General features: G+C 39.4%; 2 protein-coding genes and 1 long non-coding RNA gene across 10 annotated transcripts in view; 2 read left to right on the top strand and 1 right to left on the bottom strand.

Annotated features, from left to right (window-relative positions):
* PHF6 (PHD finger protein 6) overlaps window positions 1–2981 on the top strand; it is a 50239-nt gene extending 47258 nt beyond the window's left edge. For both annotated transcript variants that reach the window (XM_079909774.1, XM_079909773.1), the window contains 2 exons: window positions 1658–1787; window positions 2115–2981. In XM_079909774.1, the coding sequence (XP_079765900.1) occupies window positions 1658–1787 (130 nt within the window). In that variant the 3' untranslated portion in view covers window positions 2115–2981. The remainder of the gene's footprint in view (window positions 1–1657; window positions 1788–2114) is intronic.
* The window catches only part of LOC307179923, a 60917-nt gene extending 46404 nt beyond the window's left edge, over window positions 1–14513 (bottom strand). For 4 of the 7 annotated variants that reach the window (XR_013825607.1, XR_013825608.1, XR_013825609.1 and 1 more), the window contains exons 1-2: window positions 14384–14513; window positions 2895–2997 (exon numbers count right to left, since the gene is read on the bottom strand). This is a non-coding gene — a long non-coding RNA (uncharacterized lncRNA). The remainder of the gene's footprint in view (window positions 1–2894; window positions 2998–14383) is intronic. The other 3 variants (XR_013825606.1, XR_013825611.1, XR_013825612.1) reach the window with 1 other exon arrangement.
* Window positions 14514–22881: 8368 nt separating this feature from the next.
* Window positions 22882–26126, top strand: part of LOC307180926 (hypoxanthine-guanine phosphoribosyltransferase) — a 32298-nt gene continuing 29053 nt past the window's right edge. The window contains exon 1 of the mRNA XM_079911562.1: window positions 22882–23283. Coding sequence (XP_079767688.1) covers window positions 23041–23283 — 243 coding nt within the window. The 5' untranslated portion in view covers window positions 22882–23040. The remainder of the gene's footprint in view (window positions 23284–26126) is intronic.

Here is a 26126-nt window from a genome sequence, read left to right on the forward strand (position 1 = left end):
CTATATAGAAGTGATATTTGATATTTGAACTCATGATTGAACTCATGATTTAAAGTGATTCCTAACATGCAGCGTTTGAAGAGTAGAAATTCTCCATAGTTCTTTGAAAATGTTTTAAGAATAAAAAATGATGAGCAAAACTAGGTCAGAAGTCAGTTGTTATTGCTGCCCCCCCAGCCCCACCCCTGCCGTTTATTCTACTCACTTGTTAGAAACTTTTCATGTTAAACCTAGTCTTATACCATTTGTGGCAGATGAATTCCTGTGATCATCTTTTATCCCTTGCTGACCACAAGAGGGCATCCACTGAACATTTTCTAAGCATTGTTCCATCTTGTCATCTTGTGTATAATTGACCTAAAACTGAGCTCAGATCAGCTCCCACCCTTCTTTGATTATTGTAGGGGTATTTAACTATAAAAAATATAGTGATGTATATACAGTAAAGTGGCCTAAACCTTTGTTCAAAATCACCTGCATTGCTATTTTCATTAAAAACAATGAATTTCAAGTATATACCCAAGTAAATGGTTGTCGGAACAGCATGATGTCAAAGTATCCCTCCAGAGGTGGTTTGTTAATTTCAAAGAGGGAATACTTACCCTTACGATAGAGAAATCTGGCCGTTTCTACCACCTTAAAGCAAGTGAAAACAGCACACTCATAGCAGGACATTCTGAAATTACATGCATCCTGAGGTATGCAGGATTACCTACAAAGTATCCTGGACTAACAAAGGAAAGTTGAACCTAAACTTAACCAAGGCCTTAGACCTTGTTTCTAGTTTACAGGAAATAAAGGGTGAGAGAAAACCAAATAAAACATTCACAGGGACTTCCCTGGCGGTCTAGTGGTTAGGACTCGGCGCTTCCGCTGCCGTGGCCTGGGTTCAGTCCCTGGTCAGGGAACTAAGATCCCACAAGCTGTGCAGAGCGGCCAAAAAATGAAAAAAAAAAAAACTGTAAAAAAGACTCTTAAAAACCAAACCAAAACAAAAACATTACCACAGTTAGATAAATCCAAAATGTGGTGTAGTTGACGAGGCATATGGTCTGACTCTTCCCAGAAGGTCAGTGTCATGGGGAAAAAAAGAAATTAAAGGAGCCAGTCTACATCATGAGAAACATAGCTAAATGCAGTACCTGGAAAACAGTTAGGTGACTCATAAAGGTGTTCTAGTAAAGGCCAGGACACTAATGATGAAAAGGTACTTGAGGAGTTTGAGTAAAATTGTTTCATGAAATGTGAGCAGAAAGCAGCAGCATGTATACTATTTATATTATTTCCTAAAATGTGCTTTGAAATTATGTATATGAACCATTATAGAATATCATTATTTCATATATATACCTAAAAGTTGATATTTTCATGTTGGCCAAGAACTTTTTTTAATCTCATTGGGCAAAGTGAGGAATTGCCTTATATTTGGACATATGTGGTTTTATTTCAGACGAACTTTTATTATTTCATTAATAGAGTGCTTTCCTTTCTATCTTTTAGACAGAGATGGACCTATAGCTAATTGTGGGGTGTTTTTTTAGTGTGGATGAGGAAACCCAGATTTTAAATGGGCATGGACCTCATCCACTAATGACATAAATATATTCTCATCAACAATGACAAAACATTTTGAGATTTTTATCTTTCATCATTGTAGACTATATTGTAAAAATCATAGTGGAAATGATGAGAGAGATGAAGAAGATGAGGAACGAGAGAGTAAAAGCCGGGGAAAAGTAGAAATTGATCAGCAACAACTAACTCAGCAGCAACTTAATGGAAACTAGGTATGAAAGTTAATTATATTGGCTCTGTTGTCAGGATACAGTATACACACTGATAAATACGTATTGAGGTAATAATGTGCAGTATGATTTTTTTAATGCTATTATGTTTAGTTAAGCATGTTACTAGAATGCTGAGGATGTGTAGGCTTGCATAGTTTTTTTCTTTTAACTAGCTGATTTTGTAATAATAAACACAAGCTATCCACTTTATCAATAAATGTAGTTGTAATGTCAAACCAATAAGATATTCTTGCTCCTCAATAACATTATATTATTGTGTTCCCCTCAAGCATCATATTTTACATTTTTTTATCATCTTTTAAACAGGTTCATGGGACAGAGTTAGAAAACTGGGAATGAATAAGACATCCATAACTACTATTCTTTTTTCACTGTTTTCTAAAATCAAAAAGGGTTTGTAACTTTTTACTGCCCAACTCTTAGATCCTTCATTGAACTGCCTAAAAACATCTTGTTTGTTTTATGAGCCTTCACTAGATGGCAGAGTTTGACATGTTGATATTACGTAGCTGTAGTTTGCAGTTTCTGGGAAGCAATTGAAACACTATTAACCCTGTGTATAGTGTCAACAGTTAAAGCAGACATTGAAATGAAGTAAGCTATATTTCTGGACTGAACAAAGTTCTACTGTTTAGAGTGTCTAAGTTTGTTTAGTGGATTCATACTCAAGGGAAAGCATAAGCAAATTTCACTTTACAGTGCAAACACGCCTCTGGTGGCAGCACATGGGAATTTATGAATTTTTTTTCCGCACTCAAGTAATGGAGGCGAGAAATGAAGAGAACCTTCTTTTTCTCTTGGCTTCGACAGCACATGCTAAAAATCTCTTCCAAGAAGTGTGCTAAAGCTTTTCATTTGGTTCCTGTTAAAGTTGTTCTCACTGACCAGCATGGACTCAGGCAACTGGTGATTGATTATAAGCTCTGAGCTCCAGTGCTTACGGCAAAATTCTCTTGACAGTAACCCTCTTCTCTTTTCATGTCATACAAAGAGCTTCTAGCAAAATGATTGGATCCTTTCAAGTTTAAACTAACATTTGGCAACAGCAAATTAAGCCTCTTTAACCTTTAAAGGGTTACCACTTACTAAGGACTTTAGCCACCGTGTCTGAAACCCGTTCCTCTCAAGTGCCGTGTTGTTGTGGAACACTTCATATATTGGCCCAAAGTATGTAAGGAGATCTCATGTGCTGTAGAAGTAAAAAAAAAAAAAACAGTCTTTGCATAAAGCAGTATTTATTTTTAATTTTGTGACCACTATTTTAGAAACTTTATTTAATATTTTTAATGTTTTCATTAATTGCTTTGCTTATCTATAAAATAGGATTCTGTGTCCTATTTTTCTTCTGGTAGGGTTCAGTGGTGTTTTATTGATCATCTGAATTGTTCCTCAAAGCCTAAGAACCCAGCTTTTTAGAAAGGATTTTCACACTGGCATTTCTAGCTAGTGATATTTTCTTCCACTTACCTGCTGAAGCACATTTATATATTTCTTTATGGCAAAACCAAAAAATTTTAGTTGTGTTCTGCCGAATATTACCATAGCACCTCAATATCAAGGGTAGGGATTCTGATTTCTGAATTATTAGTTAACCTACCACATTAAAGCAAATTAGCCAACAAGAAATAACATGTTAACTTGACTGTACATTGAGATATTCTGCAGCTTATGGAAAAGCATTTTAAAAATGTAACAGGTGGAAAATTACACTGTGCTTAACGACTGATTTTTTTTAACTGCTAGTCCCTTAAAGTCACATTTGTCAAGTGTGTATTCACACATTTACTTAAATCAAGGGACTCGATGACTGCTTTATTTTAACCATCTTTTATTATTTTTAGAAGGAAACTAGCTTTAGTAGTGGATTGCCCTATATGTTTTTCTCCTTTTGCTCTAAATATACCATTGGATTTTTTGTGTGTGTATGTGATGAATTTTCAAAATTCACCATGACTTGAAGTGCAACGACAGATCTAGATGTTTGTTTACCAAGCTATGTGACTTTTCCCAAAGGATCTGTACTTTATTTCCCTACAGCAGCTTGAAACCCATTATTTTAAATCTTTGAATCACTGTGTCTAGATCATTTTTACATTGTGTGCCATAGACTTACCCATGGAATAATAGAGCACCTTCATTTTTGGACAACTACTGTAATGATGTTTTTAGGAAAAATGGAAGGTGCCGGGGGTAATAATGGCCAGTCAATAATCATGTAATGGACTTCAAATACAATAGCTGTCAGTTAATGGATTTGTTATGTAATAAACTGTATGACTTTGTATGGGTTTCTTCAACCCTTTCTCTGCCACTAGCAACCAGAATAGCACTTTACCATTTGGTTGGCTAGATAAGTGGCTGGCTACCTATTTTTCTCACTGTGGTGTGATTGGCTAAATAGTCTTTCATTAAAAATTGAAATGTAAATTGAAGTCACATGAAAAATCACCTTTGGTTGTAAACCTCCAATATTTTGATTCTCTATCCATGTTTTCGTCACATGCTGAGTAAAAGTGCCTTACAATGTAAAAATTGTACAGTACTTATGTTCCCAAGTAGCATCATCATCTTCTGGGTAGTAATTACATCGTGGTATGACTATTTAGAAAAATGGACCTCAGCAGTGTATTTACCGTTCATCTCCTAAGTCCTTAACTGTAGTTTTAATAAGCATGACATTATTTGATAAGTATATAACATTTACATCATTTCAAAAAATACTGCCATGACTGTCTTTTATGCGTATTTTAGCTTGAAATTTTGAAGCGTCTTTTCTTTTCTCCTTTTTTTTCCCTTTTTTGTTTTGTTTTCGTTATCAATATTAAACAGTGTAATCTTTGCAAGCGTATATTGAAGATTATTCTGGAGCATTTATTGCCTTACCAGAAATGTTAGTAAGAAATGTTCTTTAGAGTAGAAGGATAGACTTGAGTTTCTATACTTTAATAAGAGCTCTTTGTTCCTGGGGGGAGGGGGGATGGGAGGGGTGAGTTTTACTTTCATCTCAGTTTATTAAATACCCACAAATGAAATACATTTTATTTCAAGGATCATCCATTTTAGAATTTCAGATAGTACTTGCTCAGGAGTACATGCTACTCAAGATATTAAGAGAATAACAAGATATGTAGATCTACTGTTGAATCAGAATCTATGTACTTGAACAAATGTGTGACTCAAATATCTCAAAGCAAAAGAAAAGTGTTCTAGAATGTTGTTGCTTTTTTAAAAAGCACTAAAGTTAGACCAAGGTATACAGTTTTGTTCTAACAGACATTTAGGTTAATTGTAAAGATAAGGAATGCATTATGGGTCAAAATCAAACATTCCTCTCATGTTATGTATATTTTGTTCCTGTTATATTGGCTTTATTTTCAGAATTGTAGTTTGTAGTATTAGTTTCCTTTTATTGGTATTCTTGCATATACTATTCATTCAATAAATGAGTTATGACTTTCATGTTCGTATTTATGTCTTTTTTGTGCAAGGGTATGATGAAGCTTATTTGTAACAGCAATAGTACTGTGTTCCTTTTAGTCTTGCTTTTATTTCAAGGTGAAATACCTAGTTTGTTTAATAAATTTGTCGTTAAACAAGTATGAGAGAGAAAAATGTGAATTTGAGTTTAGTTCAAAGTTTCACACATAAGGCTTTATCAGGGAGAGAATCAGCACTCTTTCAAAAGTATGATAGAACTGCATTACATTTTGGTTCTTTTATCATTCCATGATAAAGATACCTACAACTTAAATCGGGTCCTCTGGAACCTAGTTAGAAGGTGATTTTAAAAATAAACCAAAACTCGTAGTACAATTTATCTGCTTGCTAATAAGGGTGCAGGATAATATCCTTGTCATAAAGGGATTCCACCTTAAAGATTTAAATGTACTCCCTTTACTCTGGACAGCTTACTTCTAGCAGTAGTGCTCATGTATTGAGATGGTCCTATCCAGGGCAGAAATCAAAGTTTTAATTGGTAGAATTTGCTCATTCCATACATACAATTCCTAACCTGTGTTCCTGCATTCCTACTCAAAAGGAAAAAGAAATCAAGTAAGAGGTTCTGATTAATGCTGGAACCATAGGAGAGTGTGCTTTATTGCAACTGCTACACACATGCTTGGCAAGTGTGTGTGTGTGTGTGTGTGTGTGTGTGTGTGTGTGTGTGTGTTGAAAATCCATTACTTAGTTTCATTTTAATTACCCCATAAAATTATAAAGAGAATTATGTGGTTTTCTTTACCTAATTGAAACTGTTGACAGCTGGGGTTGGGGTGTTTTTTGTTTGTTTTCTTTTCTCAGCTGCAGTCATCAGCAATTGCTGATGATCATTCCAAAGCATAAACGTGCTAGAATTTCCTACGAAAATTCTATGGCCAGCAAATGGCCAGTCCATGTTTTTAAGGGAAAACCCAGTCCCTGAGACAGTGCTGCTTTATGTATCAACCAGTGTTACATAATTTTGCCGTGTTCAGATAATGAGGTAACTGGGACATTAAGGACAAGGCAAAGGTGCATTCTTGATTTTTCTTCAGAAGATGAAAGCTATAAAATACCAGTTATGATGAAAGTTAATGATAGTATTTTACCTTGTTAACTGTAGCAGACGTGTTCTCCATGTGGTCAGTGTACTGAAGTTAGTCAACCAGACCTGGGTCTTTGTCAAAAGATAGCAGATCCATAAACATCCAAATTCTACCTTTGCCTATACCTCTATAGGCTATAAATGTGTTTTTATGTTGGGGGTGAGGGTAGCAGTGGGGAGATAGGGAAGGTACAGCTGGGCAAAGAGCTAACTAGATCTGCTGTGTGAATGAAGGGCAACCTTTTAAATGGAACCTGAGAGAGTAGATATTCAAGGGAGTGTTAGGAGCAGGGAGATAGAAATAAACTGTACTTTAATGTGGACATTGGATTTAGACTGTTGAGTTTCTACAAAGTCATTTGTACAAAAGGGTAAGGTTTTTCTGTTTGAGTAGCTTTAAAATCACAGCTATTTACAGATTTCTTTTGAATTTTATTTTATTTTTTATACAGCAGGTTCTCATCAGTTATCTATTTTATACATATTAGTGTATACATGTCAATCCCAATTTCCCAATTCATCCCACCACCACCACCCCACCAACAGATTTTTTTATTTATAAAAGTAATATATATACCCATAAAAAGAAATGAAGTACTGATACATGCTACAGCCTGGATGAAGCTAGCTAAGAAGGGGCTAAGAAGGCAGCACAAAGTGTCACATATTGTAGGATTCCATTTATATGAAATGTCCAGAAGAGGCAGATTCATAAGAGACAGAATGCAGTTTAGTGGGTGCCAGGAGCTGGGGGGAGGGGAGGATGAGAGTAACTGGCATGGAATTTCTTTTGGGGGTGATGAAAATTAGATAGTGGTGATGGTTATATAACTTTGTGACTATACTAAAAACCACAAATTATATGCTTTAAAAGGGTGAATTTTAGGGAATTGCCTGGTGGTCCAGTGGTTAAGGCTCCGCGCTTCCACTGCATGCCACACGGCACAGCCAAAAACAAAAAGGTGAATTTTATGTTAGGTGAACTTTACCTCAATTAAAAAAATATGTAGTCATTGTACAAAATTAAAATATAAGATATATCAAGCAAAATGTGAGAATCCCCCCCTTTTCCACAAGCCTACTCCCCAGTATTTGATGTGTATTCTGCCAAATGCCTGTGTACAGATATAACTTAGACGCGCTTTTTTTTTTTAGCATAAATAGGCTCATGCTGTACCTACAGTTCTGCACCTTGTCTTTTTCGCTTGAACAACATCACAAGGTGTCAGCACAACTAGATTTCTCACATGCTGTTTAGCGGCTCCATGGCATTGTAGGGTATGGTTCTGTCCAGTCTCACGTGCACCTTCATGTCCTTAAGCAAGTAATTTCTTAGGCTAAATTTCCAGAAGTGGAACTGCTACGTAAAGGGCATGTACATTTAGAGTTTGGATAAAAATTGCCCTCCAGAAAATTGGTACCAATTTAAAAGTCCACCTGTAGGGATTAAGCTTCCTTGCTCTGCTACTCCAAAGAAGTGCTTTTTAATGAAAAGAGGTGTGGTACCTTTTTTAAAAAAAAAATAAAACCATACATGCTCTACAGAAAATTCTATGGGGTTTTGATTTTGTTGTAAAGACCAGATAGACTGTATCTCAAAGTGGAATATGAATTATCTTCGGGAAAATGGACACTATATTTCATTTGTGAAAAGATTAAGTCAAAAGGTTTTGTTTTGTATGTATTATTAACAGTAGTAATTGGTGAATCATTTTCCTTCCTTCTGCTTTCTGAACAGTAACAGCTTGCTCGTAGCTGTTCATTGTTGCCAGATGGATCTGCTTCTCTTTGTGTCCAGGGTCGAATATGGCTCAGTTTAGTGTACTTGAAGGGGTTGTGTACTGTTTTGTTGAAGAATTCCTATGACCTTTATCTGTCGTGATGGTTCCTACTCCCCAAATCATGACTCCAACAACTGGTCAATTATGTAAAAATAAGATAGAATCACTTGACCTTTTCAACTAGTTGTTTTGTCCTTGTATGAATAAAATCTAAGACTAACTAGAAAAATTGACTTGATATTTATATCATGCTTTTAACTTATTTGCTAGAAAATTGTTTTTTTCATTTAAGAATTTCAAGCAACAGTTAGTTACCTGCATGTCTGAAAATAAAGTAAGAAATAAGAGTAAAAATAACATGAATATTTGGTTATCAAGAAAGTTCCTAAATAAAGAATAAATTGAATGTAGTCAGGATGAATTGATGCCGTATGATGCCGTTAGTTTTTTTCTAATTCTCAAAGTCACATTTTGTGCTAACTGGGTATTTATGACATTAGCCAAACAACTATTTTACTTAAAAAGATTTAAGTCAGATGTATAATATTACAAAAATAATTTTTAAGTATTTTACCAATAACCTGACCTTTGGTCATGTTTCCTTCCCCCCCTTTTTTTATATGCTTATAAAATAATTAAGTCTTTAAGGAGGGGTGACAAAACAGGATGACTACACTAGAGAGTTCTTTCTGTAACTTTGAACTGCAGCAATCATGGAGACTGGTGTTACTTTCACTTCAGAGGTTAGCCATACAACTTAACACAAAGGCTTATTTTCAAATGTTCCTGACCCTTAAGCCCAATAGGCTTATGTTCTATATTTAGTATTGATTTAGTATTACCAGGAAGCAATAATTCTTTGGACCCTGGTCTCATATGTTCTTGGTTAGAGAGCAAGCACAAAAGATAAGCAGTGTCTGAAAGTTTGCAGATCAGAGAGCTGGAATTTTGGCATTATCCTCAAATACAACAGTCTTTCCGGACCTCCCTTAGAAGAGTTGTTCTTAAACATTTCAGCTCATCCCATGTGCCCAAACAGCCTAGGGCAGCTATCCAGTATGCTGGGGGTGGGGGTACAGGAAGAGGGGTTAAGGAAAATGTATGTCGCTTAGGGAAAAGACTTGACAGGTTTTCTTTCTCCCTGGGAAAGAGGCAAGGTAGGAGATTTAGGTAGCGTTTACTGCATTTAATAACTGAGGTCACTCCATTCCATGAAACTTGGAAATGCAGCCAACTATTTGTAGGCCACTTCCTAGAAAGATTGACACAAAACATTTAGAACATTCATATCTTTATTCTTTTTTTCCTTTGATGCCCTCCTGGAAACTCTCTTACCTTAATTTCCATGATCTATACCACCCCTTCGAGACCAGTCCTTTCCTGACTCTTTTCCCTACCCTGATCTAAGTGTTCCATGGTGTCCTGGTCTTTGCCCTCTTGTACTGTTCTCGCTTGTCACCACAGTGTACTGCTCCAGCTGTCACCTGTGTGTTCTGCTGATGAGTTCCAGTCCCTACCCACAGTCTGCTCCACCCGCTGAAGCTCCATGCTGAGTCTCAAATGAGACTCTGTGCTATTCTCCTGGACATTTTTACTCAATCTGCTGGCTACTCAAGCATGAGTCTCAAACCAAGTTGTCCTGATAGTGCTACAGTTCATCTACTTTGATTTCCACATCTACTTCCTTAGAATCTGTCATTCTGTCTTTTGGATCCATCCTCTCTATTCTTACTGCTGATTAACTAGTTTGGATTCTACTGGGTTTCGTTTGTATGTTTTTCTTTTTAACTTTTTGCCGAGATTCCTAACTTCTTCCACTCTGTGCCCGTGTTCACCAGACTCTTAGTTCCTTCGTTTTCTTTATTGGGCAGTTTTTGGTCTTGCTTCCTTAACTACTCAGTTTGGATAAGATGGTTAATCACCTCCATTACCCTTTGACACCACTGGCCTCAACTTCCCACTTCTTGTAATTCTCTTCCACCTTTTTGTCTCCCCTCTGCCTAGAGTTCACCCCAGTCTTACATCTGGGGAAGATGACCTGCTAGAGGACATCACAATGCAGACCGATGCCACCAAAATTTTGGTGTTTAGTCTCAAATTCTCCATATCAGTCTGCAATCCTTTTTACTTACGTATGGACTCTAGATTTTGGTGGCCTTGGCTCAGATCCCATGTAACCTTGACTAGGTTGCTGACTCTCTCTGTACCTCCATTATCTCATCTTTTAAATGCAGGTGAAAATACTACTCCATGCATAGACCTGTGAGGATTAAAGGAGGGAACCCAAACTGAAGATCTCCGTCCCCTAATCCACCGTCCCTTGTTCCTGTGCTCCCTTCTAGTTTTACCCTATTTCTTTCCTCTTCTCATATAATTTTCTTGAAAGTCAAGTCCCCACTTGATGTCTCCACTTACATATCTTTATTATCCATTCCTTAGCGCACTGTACTCGCTTCTGTCTATACGTCTCCATTTCTCTCAACTACATTAAAACCACTCGAGCAGAGTTCACCAGTGACTGTTGCTAAAGCCAGCGGGCGCTTTTGAGTTCTTACCTTACTTGACTTCTTGACTCTGTTTAATGTCCCTGACAGTCCAAGCACCATCATATGGTTCTCTGCCAGCCTGCTTTTGCAGATGACCCAAAGATAAGAGTAACTCATAAGGTGACAGGAGCAAGATTGAAAGGGCCTTCCAGTGGTTGGGACTGTACATGGACTATCTACCTAGCCCCTCCCCGCTAGCAGAGATTTAATAGGTAGCTATGCAAAATCACAATCTGGTCTTTCCTTGGCAAAGGACCTACACATACAGAGTGGGGTGAACTGTAGGCACCTGGGAGGTAAAAGGGTAGAAGGGAAAGTTGAGAGAAGGAAGATGTTGAGGCCATGGGTATCAAGAGGTAATGAAGTTGATTAGCCAACTTGCTTGTGAAAAATGCCACGTGGTAAAGGCAACTCAAAGCTTGAAGCACATCAGAAAGCAAAATGCATTTATGTTCATAGATACACATATATAATTCTTGTTTAGTAGAAAAAATCAAAGTTAAGGTATTTGCCTACTTATAAAACCTATGAAAATCACCAGAGGTACAATGGTGAGACAAAAGCTGGGGAACTGTAAAAATTCTAAGCCTGTTATGCAGGTAGAATCAGGCAGCAGACACCTGAAAAGGGGCCACACAGGAGCAGAGGGAGGTGGATAAATTAAGAGCTTTATGGTCTGAAGACCTGGGTTTGAGTCCTAGTTTTACCACTAGTAAGTGGTAACTCTGAGCAAGGTAACCTCCCCTTCTCTCAGCCTCAGCCGCACCCCATCTGTCAAAATAGTATCCCTGTTATATATATATATATATATATATATATATCCCTTAAACCACTGGGTTGTCTTAAAGAGCAAATAAGATAAAGTTATTTTAAGTGAAATCAGCCGATTCATGGTAGATAACAGTACAGAAAAGTAATAGCTATTCCCTTTCCACACAGTGATCCTTCAGATATAAAAGTGAAGCTATCCCATTACTTTTTAAAGTTTTTAAAAAGTATTTTCACTATTCACAGATGACCTGACGCTCATCGTACCTAATTTAGAAAATACAGATAACTGAAAAAAATTTTTTTAATCCCTCATAATCTTGTGGACCATAGGTCACCATTATATTTTTTGTAAAATCTTCAATGTTTCTATGCATATATGTAATCATATAAAATGGGCTCATATTATACCTACTGAGTTGTATTCTGCTATTTTCATTTAAAACTTGGAAATTTCTTCACAGGTCAGTAAATACACTCTATCATTCTTACTGGTTGCATAATAGTACATTTTGTGGCTGTATCACAGCTTATTTAACCATTTCCCTATCATCAGACAGTTAAGTTGTTTGCAGGTTTTTTTGTGGCCATTATTTTGCTAGTGCAAACAGTGCTGATCTAATCATGAAGAAACAGCAGAGAACTCCAGATTGAAGAATGTTCTACAGAACAGCTGGCCCATACTCTTCAAAAAAGTCAACGTCTTGAAAAACAAAGGCAGAGGAACTGTTCCAAGTTAAATGTGACCAAAGAGACATGACAACTAAAAGTAACGTGCGATCCTGAGTTGGATCCTGGTTCAGAAAAAGAATTCGTGCTATGAAGGACATTTTGGGGACTTTTAACTAAATGTAAATATGGACTGAATATTAGATGATACTGTATCAATGTTAATTTCCTGTTTGTGATCATTGTTGTTATATAAGAATATCCTTGTTCTTAGAAAATACATACTGAAATGCTTAGGAGTAAAGGTGTGTCATGTCTGCATTTTAACTGGTTCAAAAAACTAATGTGGGTGTGTGTATGTATGTGTATGTATAAAAAGACATAAAGCAAATAGGGTAAAATGTCATAAGTTGGTAAATCTTGGTGAAGGATATACAGGAGTTCTTTGTATTATTCTTGTAACTTATCTGTAATTTTGAATTTTTTTTCTAAGTTAAGTTAAACACACCAGCAGAAACAGCAGCTCTTGTTAAGGGAGCCTGAAGAAGGAAATAGGAGTAAGCCTTGGTGAGCCATCAGGATATTTCACTAGGGAACCACATCTGGAGGAAAGAGTATAAACTGTATTCGGATCAGGTGGCCTAGAGAGGAGCCCTCTCCTTTCCCATGCAGGAATCAGGGAATTGGGAATCAGGGTGATTCCCAACCTTTTCTACTGAAGTACACCCAAAATAGAGGAACTTGGTCTTTTGAGCTGTTTTCACCCTTCAGCTGCCACTGTTATGCTTTGTATCTCATTTCTTCATCTATCTTAGATTCCTTTTTCATTTTGTTGAAGTAACATTTCTTTTTTTCTTATAGGATACAAAGTAACAAATATTTAAAAATAATGCTGAGATGAACATTCTTAAACATATAGCTTTCTGCCCTTGTCTGATTATCTCCTTAAGATAAATTTCTAAACAAATTCCCAAGTCAAAGTTCTGTGCACATTTTTTAAAGTCCATTAATTCATATTACTAAATGCCCTGCAGAAAGTTTTTACTGTGAACACATTAGCCAGTTTCAACAATTATTAACTAACTTCCAATCTTGTTTCATATATACCCCTACCTGTTCCTCTCCCACAGAAATATATATATATTTCTCTAAAAAACAAAGACTTTTAAGAAATAACAATCACAGTACTATTATTGAACCCCTCCAGTGTTTAAGTTTCTCCAGTGGTAAGTGCTAAGTGTTTGTTATTCTCATCTAAATTTCCACAGATTTGAGGAGGGAGAAGCAAACAGAAGTTCTTGAGGTTTTGTTTGAAATCATCTTAAAGGTCATAATTCACTTTATATATAATTATCTCTATATTATATGTTATACAGGTATATATTACAGGCAATTCTGGTAGACTGTATAAAATCAGATGCTTATTAATCTAGTTTAATGCTAATTTAAACTCTCCAAACACACTTTATTAGGATATACGATCAAAATAATACGGACAAAATACAATTGCTAAATAATTATTACAAACATTTGTCGGATAGCATGCCTTTAAAAGTCCACACACAAAGTTGAGTAGAAACAGTTTTATATATTCATGTAAATTGCAGAATTTTACCTGGATTCGGCTAAGCAAATTATTATGAAATAGCTGCCAGTGAAAATGAGTTATTTAAAAAGCAGTTGATTAGGCAACAATGAATTTGTTGCCTAGTCAATTGCTTTCTAAATTTCTAATAAATGGTGGAAATTAGGCATAGTCTTAATTATGTAGTAACAAAGTCATTATTAGCATTATTTTTTATCCATGCTGATACTATTCCTTTAAACTAGTTTCCTGTATTAGGAAGGTGTTTCCAAAGAAAATCCCATGATTCGTCATTTCCACTGGTAGTTATTTCGCATAGCCTGTGGACCAGCTAAAGGGTGAAAACAGCTCAAAAGACCAATTTCCCCTATTTTGGGTGTACTTCAGTAGAAAAGGTTGCGAATCACCCTGATTCCCAATTCCCTGATTCCTGAATGGGAAAGGAGAGGGGTCCTCTCTAGGCCACCTGATCCAAATACAGTTTATACTCTTTCCTCCAGATGTGGTAGTTGCTGTTGGTGCCCTGGCCAGGTCCCTTTACCAGCTGTGCCCCCATCCCACATTAGCTTCGAGTGCACCTTACACCTGGGACCTCTGGTTTCTTGCCCTTGCCTGATGGGAGCCTGGGAGGCTACACTCACCCTCTTCCAAGGTAGTCAATGATTCCAGGATACAAAATCCTTGTCCCCCGGGCCTGAAGGCAGGACTGCTGCAGCGGGTCAGTCCAGGGCTCTGTGTCCTTGCTCACCTCTCTCCCTCTCCTGCTTCGATTCCTCCCTTGTGAGTTTTTCTTTAAGAGCGCCCCCTCCACAAATCAGAGAATTGAAATAACGTATCAGTCAGGGAAAGAGTTATGCTTTTCTTTTCGAAATTTAAGTTTCAGTTGCAAGTCCACTGATAGTGAATTTTTAAGCAAATGTATTCATTCCAAGGACATTGACACAGCCTGCTAAACTGAGGGTTAGAAGTGGAGCAGAAAAGAAAGAATGGGGCCTTTGTCTATGCCTGTCGGAAAATAGAGCATTAAAAGCAATTCTGATAAGATTCTAAGACAACCGCAACTAGATTTCTCATCAGTTTTACTCAGTCCTGTTTCGATTTCCACTTGGAGTAGTCGTCTACTTTTGTGAAGTCATCTGCCTCTGCACCAAAATAGTCCTGGGAATCCTGAGTCTTAGGTGCACTGGAACAGTCTGTCAGTTTTATGCACCTGGTAGCAGTATCAGCTTACACTGAAAAGCCTGCTTCCTTCCTCCCGAGGCTCTGAGACTGTTCTTTACCATTCCTTCCAGAAGACTCTCTAGCCCAGAGCTGTCCTACAGAACTTTCTACAGTGGTAGAAATGTTCTGTGTCTGGCCGCTGAACATTTGAAATGTGGCTAAGTAGGACTGAGGAACCAAGTGTTTTACTTTATTTAATTTTAATTCACTTAAACTTAGATTTAAATAGCCACGTGTGGTTAGTGGCTGCTCTATCAGATGGCACAGCTCTATCGAATTTATAGCAGGGCCCTTTAAGTAAGTGTGAAGGGAGAGCAGAAACCAAGTGCTGAAAGATGGAATGGTTCTGTTTCATTTTTTAGAGTAACCAAAAGTATCAGAATGGGGGGAAATGGAATGCCTTATTAGAGAATTGTACGCAAGTGAATGGACCTACTTGTAACTTTTTATTAACTTAGTGTATGATAACCCTGAGGCAAAAACATATTATGAACAGAGAAGGCCTTGATAAACCTTCAGGGTGTTAAAATCTGTCCCAGTACAGTGTGTGCTATATAATCACTTTCAAACAACAGAGCTATTTTAAACTCAGCCATAAAATCTTCTTTAGAAGTCAATTTATCTGTCACCTTGTTACTACCCAGCTTGAAAAGGTACCCAATTTCCTATAGTAGTATTTGGCCTATACAAAATTAACCTAAAGTAACCTGAGCTTCTGTCTTTGACTTAAAACTTTCCCTGTGTTGGAAGCCTGAACTATATAAGACAGTTTACTGTTGAGCTCGTTAAAAATATATGAAGCATATCTATTATACCTAATTATTTCTAACACACACCCCTCCATCCTGATACCACGGGTCAGCAGATGAGGGAGTAAGCCTTTGGTGCTAGCAGCCACCTAGGAGGGTGCTAAAGATGGTTTGGTGTAAAATACCCTGTTCATTTTAGTATTCTGAATTTTGGGCCCCGTCCTGGAAAAGAGCAACATTAGAAAGAGATGTCATGTCAGCATACACATAACCTGAGAACCCCAAGAAGCCACAGCCTTAGCTGTATTAATAACCGGAGCAACAGTGCTTTCTGAAAACCACTATAGCAGGTAACATAACCTTACGGATTTTAACTTCTCTAGAAGTAAGGAACCCTTTATTATTCTTTCTGTCTTATTTGCTGATTTTTCTACAATTGTCTATAGCAGAAACACTCAAATGCAGCACATAAGCATGAAGGTCGGCCTTTTAAGAGTACAGATTTATGTTGGGTGAGGCAACAACCCTGCCTTCATTTAGAAAGTAATTTTTGGGACTTCCCTGGTGGTCCAGTGGTTAAGACTCCATGCTCCCAATGCAGGGGGCCTGGGTTTGATCCCTGGTCAGGGAACTAGATCCCACATGCCACAACTAAAGACCTGGTGCAGCCAAATAAATAAATTTTTTTAAAGTAATTCTTTTATTGCCTCACCTTGAGAACAAACTGTGTACTTAATGTGTAGTCCTTTTTATTTTTGTGAGCTACTAATTCTATTTTATATAAGGTTCCCTTTTCAAAAAAGAATTTAACATACCTCAAAATGTACGTATTTCAATATACAAATTTAAGTATACATACACATACTAAATACTGATAGATGGCATTACATTTTAAACCTTAGTTGTTAAAATATAATTACTCTTGGGACTTCCCTGGAGGTCCAGTGGTTAGGACTCCACGCTTTCACTGCCGAGGGCCTGGATTCAATCACAGGTCGGGGAACTAAGACCCTGCGAGCCGCGTGGCATGGCCAAAACAAACAAACAAATAAATAAATATAAATTACTCTTTAAAAGCTTATTATAAGACTCTTGGTTTTTATCATCATGATTTAAATTATAACCTAGTGCCCAGAGCTTGGTTTCTAACGCCACTCTCCAATGAAAGGAACCAGGGCTTTTGGGGGAAATGGCTGATTCCAAGGCTAGGGCAGGGAAAGTACAAGATGAGCCTAGAATATCATGCGGTGCCAGAAATTAAGAAAGTGGCCAGGACTTCCCTGGCAGTCCAGTGGTTAAGACTCCATGCTCCCAATGCAGGGGGCACGGGTTTGATCCCCTGGTTGGGGGAACTAAGGATCCCGCATGCTGCATGGCGCGGCAAAAAAAAAAAAAAAGTGCTCAAAGAATGGTGGGGAAATATCAAGACACAGGAGCCAACATAGAGGGACTCCCAACAGCCAAATCTTGGGCAATTTGGGCAACAAAGTAATGCTATTAATGGATCATTACCTATAAGATAAAATTGGAACCCGTGAGTCCATGACGATATAAATAATTTAATAAATAATGACTGGGGAGAAGGGAACGCTCTCCATTATAATAGCATTTCAGCTAATAAACTAAGAAGGAATGATGTTAATAGGAAAATCAACATTTGACATACACCCCAGTAATAATTACTTCAGGCAAGAATCATCAGTGGATGCTAAAATTGGTGAAAGTTTGATGAGGAACAATATTTACATAGTCTTAGTATCATTCCTCATAACCTTTATTAGTTACAAAGGGGAAAATAGTATCTTATAGTGAAGAAACCTGGCAGACACTGCCTTAACTGAGTGATCCAAATGAACATCAGTAATGGGACAGATTGGTAGCATATGCCTCCAAATACGAAGCACTGTGAAGGACACACCATCACAGCTGCTGTATTTCTGACCCAAAATGGAATGCCTGAAATTTAATGAGGCCGTACCATTGGACAAACCCAAATTGAGGGAAATTGTACAGAATAATAACTCACCAGTGCCCTTCAAAATTGTCAAGATCATATATACACTATTGATACTATGTATAAAATAGATAACTAATGAGAATCTACTGTATAGCACAGGGAACTCTACTCAATGGTTTGCGGTGACCTAAAGGGGAAGGAAATCCAAAAAAGAGGGGATATATGTATATGCATAGTTGATTCACTTTGCTGTACAGTAGAAACTAACACAACATTGTAAAGCAACTATACTCCAATTAAAAAAAAAAGTCAAGATCACAAAGAGTGAGGAACTGTTCCAGAATGATGGAGACTTAAGGATATGCAACATGCATTCCTGGATTCAGCGTGGTCCAGGAAAGGGACAGTAACGAGACAATTGGTGAAATTTAAATAAGGGTTCTAGATTAGTTAACACTGTTGTAGCAATGTGAGTTTCCTGATTTTGATCATTGTACTGGGTGTGGTTGTATTGGATGTTAACACTGGGGAAGGGTATATTGGAAACTTTGAGAGAGAAAGCAAGAAGAAATAGGGCAGCAGGAGAATCAGGAAGGTGGTGTTCCGGAAGCCAAAGAGATGGCAGAGACATTCAAGAACAAAGTGATAAATAGTATCAAATGCAATGTGAAGGACAGTTATACAAGGCCAAAGATAGTGTCCATCGGATTTGGCAAGATAGCAGTCACTGGTGTTCTTTGTCAAAGCTGTTTCAGTCCAATGGTGGATGCAGAAGACAATGAAAGTTTGTTGAGGGGAGATGGGAAGTGAGAAAGTAGATAGAGCAAATATGGAGAGACTCATCACCTCTGGGCCTGGAGGATAAAGGGGAAGAAGCAGTGTAGATGCGGGTGGAAGGAACTGATGTGATTCAGGCCTGATTCCTTCCCTCTCTTCATAAGTTAATGGGTTGAGTCTTCATTCTAGAGTGAATTTGATGGGGTTGAATAGGGATGAATGTTAAGAGCATTACTGAGGGGAACAAGGCCGGGAGCTGACCAAGCACTTGTGAAGGATTGTGGAGGGGTGTTTAGGGCCCAGTTGAGGTTTGAGACCGTGAATCTGTAGAGGAACCAACCCGCATGGTTGCGGGGTTTTCTCCTACAGCCCTCCACAGTCCAACGGGTAGACAAAACAGGCTGTAGGTTGATCCAGGATGTGGCTTTGCCATTGTGGCAGAGCAGAATTAGAAGGGCACAAAGGACTTCTGGCAGTGGTGAGAGAGTGGTTCATGTGGGATGCAAACTGAACTGGGAAGTCAGGGATGTAAGGGAAGCCGAGAACAGGGTGATAGACCGTGGAATTGGAGGTCTCCCGTGGATCTGAAGCATGCTTAACGTTAGGCAGGTGGCCAAAGTGAACTGGAGAGGGAGAAAACTCTCAGAGATTGGAGGACTTCAGTTGAAGAGCTGCCATCAGCAGCATTGGAAAGCATCCCCCAGCTGGCCCTATACCATTGTAGGTATATACATTGTAGGTATATACATTCCAGTTTGCCCAAAACATTCCCAGCTTATGTGTTATCCCGGCATCTTGTCCAGTTTAGCATTTGTCCCAGATTTTTCATTTTCACACGAAGTGTATTAATAGTTGAATTGAAATAAGCCAGGATGGGTCTGTTGCATCACCACTTTTTAATTCCAGCTTCTGCCTTGGTCTCATCTACTAGCTTGTGAGATGCATGTACAGAGAACCAAATTCTCACTTTAACAGAGAGTTAAACCTAAACAACAACCAGTGATAACTCTTCTCCCTTTTCCTAAGTTTTTCCAAATACAAGGTAACTAACAGCTCCCTCTCAAGGACAGTGTGCTGGGTGTTCACTGATAACAAAGCAAGTGCACTGACACTAGGAGTTAAAGACAACCGACTCATTCTTGTCCTGGGTAGGGATTGGGGGGGGCAGTATTCACCACTGTGCCCCTTGCTGGACACTGGGTGTGCCAGCTGGGTGTGCCCGTGCCAAAACCTGCAAGTTACAAGAAGCTGCTAGGCCACCAGTCAGTAGGCCAGTGGACACAGGGAATTACATATTTATGTGTATGTAAAATACATTCAGGAAATAGAGGCAGAAATATGTCCTGCCATAGAACGTAATACAGCGAGTAATCTGAATGCTCTTGGTACAATGGTTATGTCATTTATTATATGTTGCAAATCTACAACCCTCATTTTTTTTAAATTTGCAGTCCACCCTTTCAGCATGGGTTCAAAAAACTAAAGTGCATAACTGATAAAAAAATACCAAATTTGTTATTCCAGAAAATTGATCATGAATGTGTAACATGAACAAAACATTTTTGATAGTTATTATCACTGACTACATGAAAACCAGAAGACATGTCTACAGAGACAGCATCATCATCTACCTCAAAGGTTTGTAGTTATTTTAAGAAGGCCGTGCAGCAAAGGTGATTTAACAAGATGCAGCTGCAGAGAGGGTATCTTCATATTGCTCGTGAATGACTTTTTTTAGATCAAATAACTTCTTCAAAATTCATTTACTCATTTTTGATTTCAGGTTTCCTTGTACATGATGAAAAGTGAAACAATACCTTTTAATAAGTAGCTCTATTTGCAGGAGAACTTCACAGTTAAATGATGTCAGTTTTATATTGATATTGTGAGATGATTCAAATTGAAAATCAATTATATTAGTCAGGGTTCTCCAGAGAAACAGAACTAACAGGGTATGTGTGTGTGTGTGTGTGTGGGAGAGAGAGAGAGAGAGATTTTAAGGAATTGGCACACACGGTTGTGGAGACCTGGCGAGTCCAAAATCTGATGGAGAAGGCCAACAGGCTGGACACAGGGAAGAGGTGCAGTTCCAGTCCAAAAAGGCAGCAGAATTCCTTCTTGCCTGCAGGGGAGGTCAGCCTTTGTTCTATTCAGGGCTTCAGATGATTGGATGAGGCCTACCCACATTAGGGAACGTAATCTGCTTTACTCAGAGTCCACTGATTTAAATGTTAATCTCATCCAAAAAAACACCTTCACAGAAACATCCAGAATAATGTTTGACCAAATATCTGGGCACCATGGCCAAGCCAAGTTGAAACATAAAAATTAACCATCACATTGGTTAATTCCAGTAATGGTTCAATTTGTCATCCAATTCATGGAATCAAAGTAAAGCTAATGGGAATTTATTCTGATGAAGGCGAAACATCTGACATTGAGAAAGCTATTGTAAATTCAGTTTGAAAATTCAACATTTAGGATAAGTATTTTTTAATAAATTTATTTATTTTTATTTTTGGCTGCATTGGGTCTTCACTGCTGTACACGGGCCTTCTCTAGTTGCAGTGAGTGGGGGCTACTCTTTGTTGCGGCGTGCGGGCTTCTCATTGCAGTGGCTTCTCCTTGTGGAGCACGGGCTCTAGGTGCACAGGCTTCAGTAGTTGTGGCTCATGGGCTCTAGAGCGCAGGCTCAGTAGTTGTGGTGCACGGGCTTAGCTGCTCTGTGGCATGTGGGATCTTCCCGGATCAGGGATCAAACCTGTGTCCCCTGCATTGGCAGGTGGATTCTTAACCACGGCACCACCAGGGAAGCCCTAGGATAAGTATTGTTGCAGTGATAATTTTTTTTAATAGAAATACAAGTTTTGGTGGACCACAGCACCATGGTAATGTGTGGAGCAGAAATATACTCAGAATTGGTTGTGGTACAGAAATAATTCCTCATTATGTCCACATAAGTGGATTACAAAACTGTTCTGGAAAGTCAGGAGTGGGGCAGGGGAATCTTGGGTTATACCCATGCTTTCCTTATTTCTTCCTTCATGCAGATATTCTAGTAAAGATCGGTGGCATACATAGCATATTTGACACCCAGAATGACAAAATTATACGAGAAAATTATTTTGTCTGACAAAATTATTTTCTGTAATAGTAAAAACCATTATTTTCTTGATTTCATCTTTAGTTTTGAAACAATTAAAAATTTAAAAGAATACATTTCAATTTTAAATACATTGTCCAAATTCAGTAAAATATTTCATACATTAACCAGATTTTCACTTACCAAACAAAAGGATTATGTCTTGTAGACTGCACTTTGTTTGCTGTTTTAAATTTTAAACACAAGTAAAAGCTCCAAGTTGTCACCTAGAATGACAGGGTTGAAATAATGACTGTTTCTTTGTCTTTAAAGTCAACTGGGCTTTCACCATTTATTTCAAATCTCTGTTAAAATACAGGAGTATGTGGTACCATAGGGGCTGGAGAAAGAAACTGCAAGCCAGAAGCAAGCTGGAAGGGTTCTGAAGTGTTGGTATCTAATTTAGAAACCAGTGTGGGTGGCTGAGTCCATTTGTGTCAGGGGCCAAATGTATAACCGAAAGTTCTCTGAATTAATTTCCCAGTGAAACAATGATTGTTAAAAGAATAAGTAATAAAAATGTGCTAATACGAACTTCAAAGTCTATATACCCAATGGAAATGCACTCATGTTCACCAAAAGATACGTAAAAAAACAAAAAAGTTCATAGCAGCACTATTTTTTAGAGAAAGAGACTGAAGCTCCGAGTTCAATGACTTACCCCGTTTCACAAGTCACCTACCATCACATTTCCCTCAGTGGCCTTCATGGAGGCCACCAACTTTGTGCTGGGCACTGTGGTGGGTGGGTGCTGGAGCTACACAGATGAGCACGTTAGGAATGGAACAACTCTTATTTGCTTACTCGACCTATTGGAGAGTCGGGGAAGATTTTTTCACCCATTTCCGTATCGGGAATTGTGGTGGCAAAGAATATAGATCAGCAAAGGTGATAGTTCCCATTTACTGATTGTGCACTGTCCTAAGTGCTGTACCATATATAGATAGATAGATAGATAGATATACATATGCACACACCATATACGTACACATCATCTTCTTTAATCCTCAACGATCCTTGTTAATAATATCCCCATTTTACTGAGACGAAAAAGAGAGGCTCAGTGAGCCTGATTCGCACAAGGTCACAGAACAGTTAAGGGTTCCCCTCACATTTGTACCCTTATCGGGCTGACTCTAGGGCTCTAGGTCTCAACTCTTATATCCAGTTAAAGATTTTTGTTAGAATCCGGCTACGAGTCAGGAAAAATGGAAGCCGCAATGCAGTCCAAGGAACCTGAAGAGCCGGCGCCCAGTTTAGGGCCACTGGGAAGAAAGGAGGGCGGTGGCAGGTCTGGGAATTTGGGAGCCTTCTGGATGGGAGACTGAGGGAAAGAGGAAGAGAGGCTGCGCGGGAGTCTCCGCTTCTTTGGGAAGAAAATTCCCACGGCCACCTCGGGAGCGTGGAAAGCCGCAGGCTCCCACGGAGGGGCGCGGGGAGCGCGCGGCCGTTATGGGCGGGGCCTCGGGGCGGAGCGGGGGCGGGGCCTGCTGCGCCTCAGCCCTTAGCGGCGGCGGCGGCGGCGGCGGCGGCGAGGAGCGCTCGGGCGGACTACTCTGCTTTCCCGCGCGGCGCCGCCTCCTGCCGCGCCTCCGCCTTCTTCTCGGCCCCGCCACCGGCTTCCTCCTCCTCAGACTGCCCTCAGCCCGCGCACCAGCCGGCTCCGTTATGGCGACTCGCAGCCCCAGCGTCGTGGTGAGCAGCCTGGCCCGCCAGGCCCGTGGCGGCGGCGGCGGCCGTTCCCTGAGACGCGGGGCCGCAGTGCGGGCTCGGGTCGGCGTGGCCCGGGGCCGGGGGGCGGGGGCGGCCGCAGCCTCCTGGGTTCGGCCGCGCGTCACACCCGGGCGGTTGGGGGGATGGAACGGTGAGGTGGGGGTGGCCGCCTCAGGAGAGCCCCGGGAAGGAGGGCTGCGTGTGGGAGGAGAGGGTGGAAATGGCGTTTTGGTTGACATGTGCCGCTTGCGAGCGTGCTATGGGGAGGGGCCGTGGGCCAGTTCGGGAATGATCTGGCGGGGTGAGGGTGGGAGCTTTCTTAGGAGGGGCTCTTCCCTGTCGATTTGCGGTGTGTGGGTGAGGTCCTCGGGGCAGCTCCATGAGAGGGACCAGGAGCACGGAAACGACCACATGGGAGGCATGCGGGGACTGGTATTTTAATCTAGTTTTGCAGACATTGTAATGATTATTTGTGGGAATGCGCATTGCCTCATTGCATCCTCACGGCAGCCTTGGCAGCGGTAACCATGCCTACCTTTTTACACACGTAGAAAGTAGTTAGCCGATATTAGGTAGCTTTCCCACGGCCCAGAGGTAGCCAGGCCTCGTAATCAGATCTGCTTGAATCCGGATCCTATGCTCTTTGATGCTGCAGGGGACAAAAAATGCGAATCTGGTCCCTACCTTCAAGGGCATTGGCACCGTAATCCGTCTTTGGTATCCTGTCTCCAGCCTCATTGGTTCTTTTCCTTGTTTCTCGAACAAGCCCAGCTGCTCCCTCCCCTTACCCTCCCGTTTTGATCACGCTTGCTAAAATAGCCAACCCTCTCTCAATAGTTAAATGCCTTAGCCTGCATTATTACTATTATTATTATTATTTTAGCAGTTACCTTATTACCTGTTGATTGTCTCTCCCACAAAAACATAAACTTTATAAGGGCAGGAAGCACCGCTGTAACCCCAGCGCGTAGTACAGTGCCTGGCATGCAAGAAATTCTCAGTGATGGTCTGTTGGATGAATACATTAAATAATTAACCACTTGAGCCCTAAAAAGGGAAGGGTTCTAGTTCATATTAGGCATTGTGACTTAAGGTAAAGAGTAGTGCTCTTAATGGAGTCTGGCCTGGGATCCTGCTTGCGTGGGTTATTTACTAGCAGTGTAGCCTTGGGTAACTACCTTTCTGGATTTAAGTGTCTTATGTATAACTGAGGTGCTAACTACCTCATGGTGTTATTGAAAGGATAGCCGGTCTTTGTGAATGAACAACCTTTGCGTGGTTCCTGACTGGGAATAGTAATAATATCTATCGATGTGTTTACCTACATAGTCCTGTTTAGTCCTCAAAACAACCCTCTAACAAAAGTATGATTATCGTTTTACAGATGAGGAATCCTTGAAGCCTCAGTGAGAGGTTAAGTAACTTAACCTCTTAACGTAACATACCCAGTGTCACACAGTTATTAAGAGGAGCTCAGACTCAAACCTAGGTCTCTCTCAAGGAGGGCCCATACACTTAAATGTTATGCTAATAGTAGGTACTCAACTGTTTTTATTCAGTTGCTGAGGAAGTTAGATGCTTTTAAGCTTTGGGGTCCAATGGCTGCACCAGCATATAGTGAATTATTTTTGCTAGACCTGGCTGTTAGTTTTGTTTGAGCATCAAGATATTGATTGTGTTTTCGGTTTGCAAATTCCTGTTCCTTTTTTAATTTCCTTCCCAGAAATTGTCTTCATGTTAGCAGTGACGGACACTTAAATAGTGCTTACTGTATGCTGGTTACTAAGCCCTTTACACATATTAACTGGTTTGATATTTATTTAAAAAATTTATGTGGCTCAGAGAGGTTAAGTAACTTTCCCAAGATTACCCAGCAATACTAGGATTTGAATCTAAGCTATCTGGCCCCAGAGTCTGCTCTTAACCTCTCCACTTTTAGGTTCATAGTGACAGTAGTAGATATTTATTTAGTACTTACTATGCTTTAGGCATTGAAGTAAATATTTTGCAACATTATCTAATATAACTGCCCTAAAGATACATAATAGGAGGGAGAGAGATAAACACTAGTATGACCTTGGAGGCACAGATTGGTGAGCTATTGATAACTTGCCCAGTATCACTTAGATGAAATTGACCTGCAGATCTGCCTGATATGACCCATGCTACTTGTAACTATCTCTCTAAACTTCCAGGGTAAACTTGGACACACTTGAACAAAGAACAAGCTTCTGAATGTTTGCAAGTTATTGTGAAACATCAGATACACATTATGTGGATAAAATATCTTCTAAATTTCAGGATGGTAGTGCTAGAAATGTAACCCTTATTAACTGGACTTAAATCTTACCCGGCTAATAATTTTCACAGAATTGATAAAATAGTGCATTTTTTTGGTCCACAACCCTGTCATTGTTATCAGGGTTTAGACTGACAATGTAGACCAAAATTATTCTTGGTGACCACCAAAAAATGGAGCAGTTGAGTTTGGGGGTTTCATTCTACAAATTGATTAACGTGACATGCATACTGTAGATTCATCTTAATTGTTTTCTGTCCATTTTTTGTATCTAGGTGTCACAGAAAGTCCATAGGCAGGAGGTAGGAAAAAGACAAAAGGACCAACCAGATCAGCAGAGAAGAGGGGTCTTGAAGTTCTCTTTTAGGTTTCTGTAGTTCACTAGGCAGTAACTGGGCCATGTCATTCTTTTCCCCTGTGAAGAGATGATAAAGATGTGCTAGTGTGCTCTTCTTCCTATCTGTAATTGTATATTGTGTGCATTGATAAGATTTATATGCTATAAAAGTGTCAACCACCATCGTTA

Source organism: Stenella coeruleoalba (assembly GCF_951394435.1).
Source record: "Stenella coeruleoalba genome assembly, chromosome: X".
NCBI classification, from domain to species: Eukaryota; Metazoa; Chordata; class Mammalia; order Artiodactyla; family Delphinidae; genus Stenella; species Stenella coeruleoalba.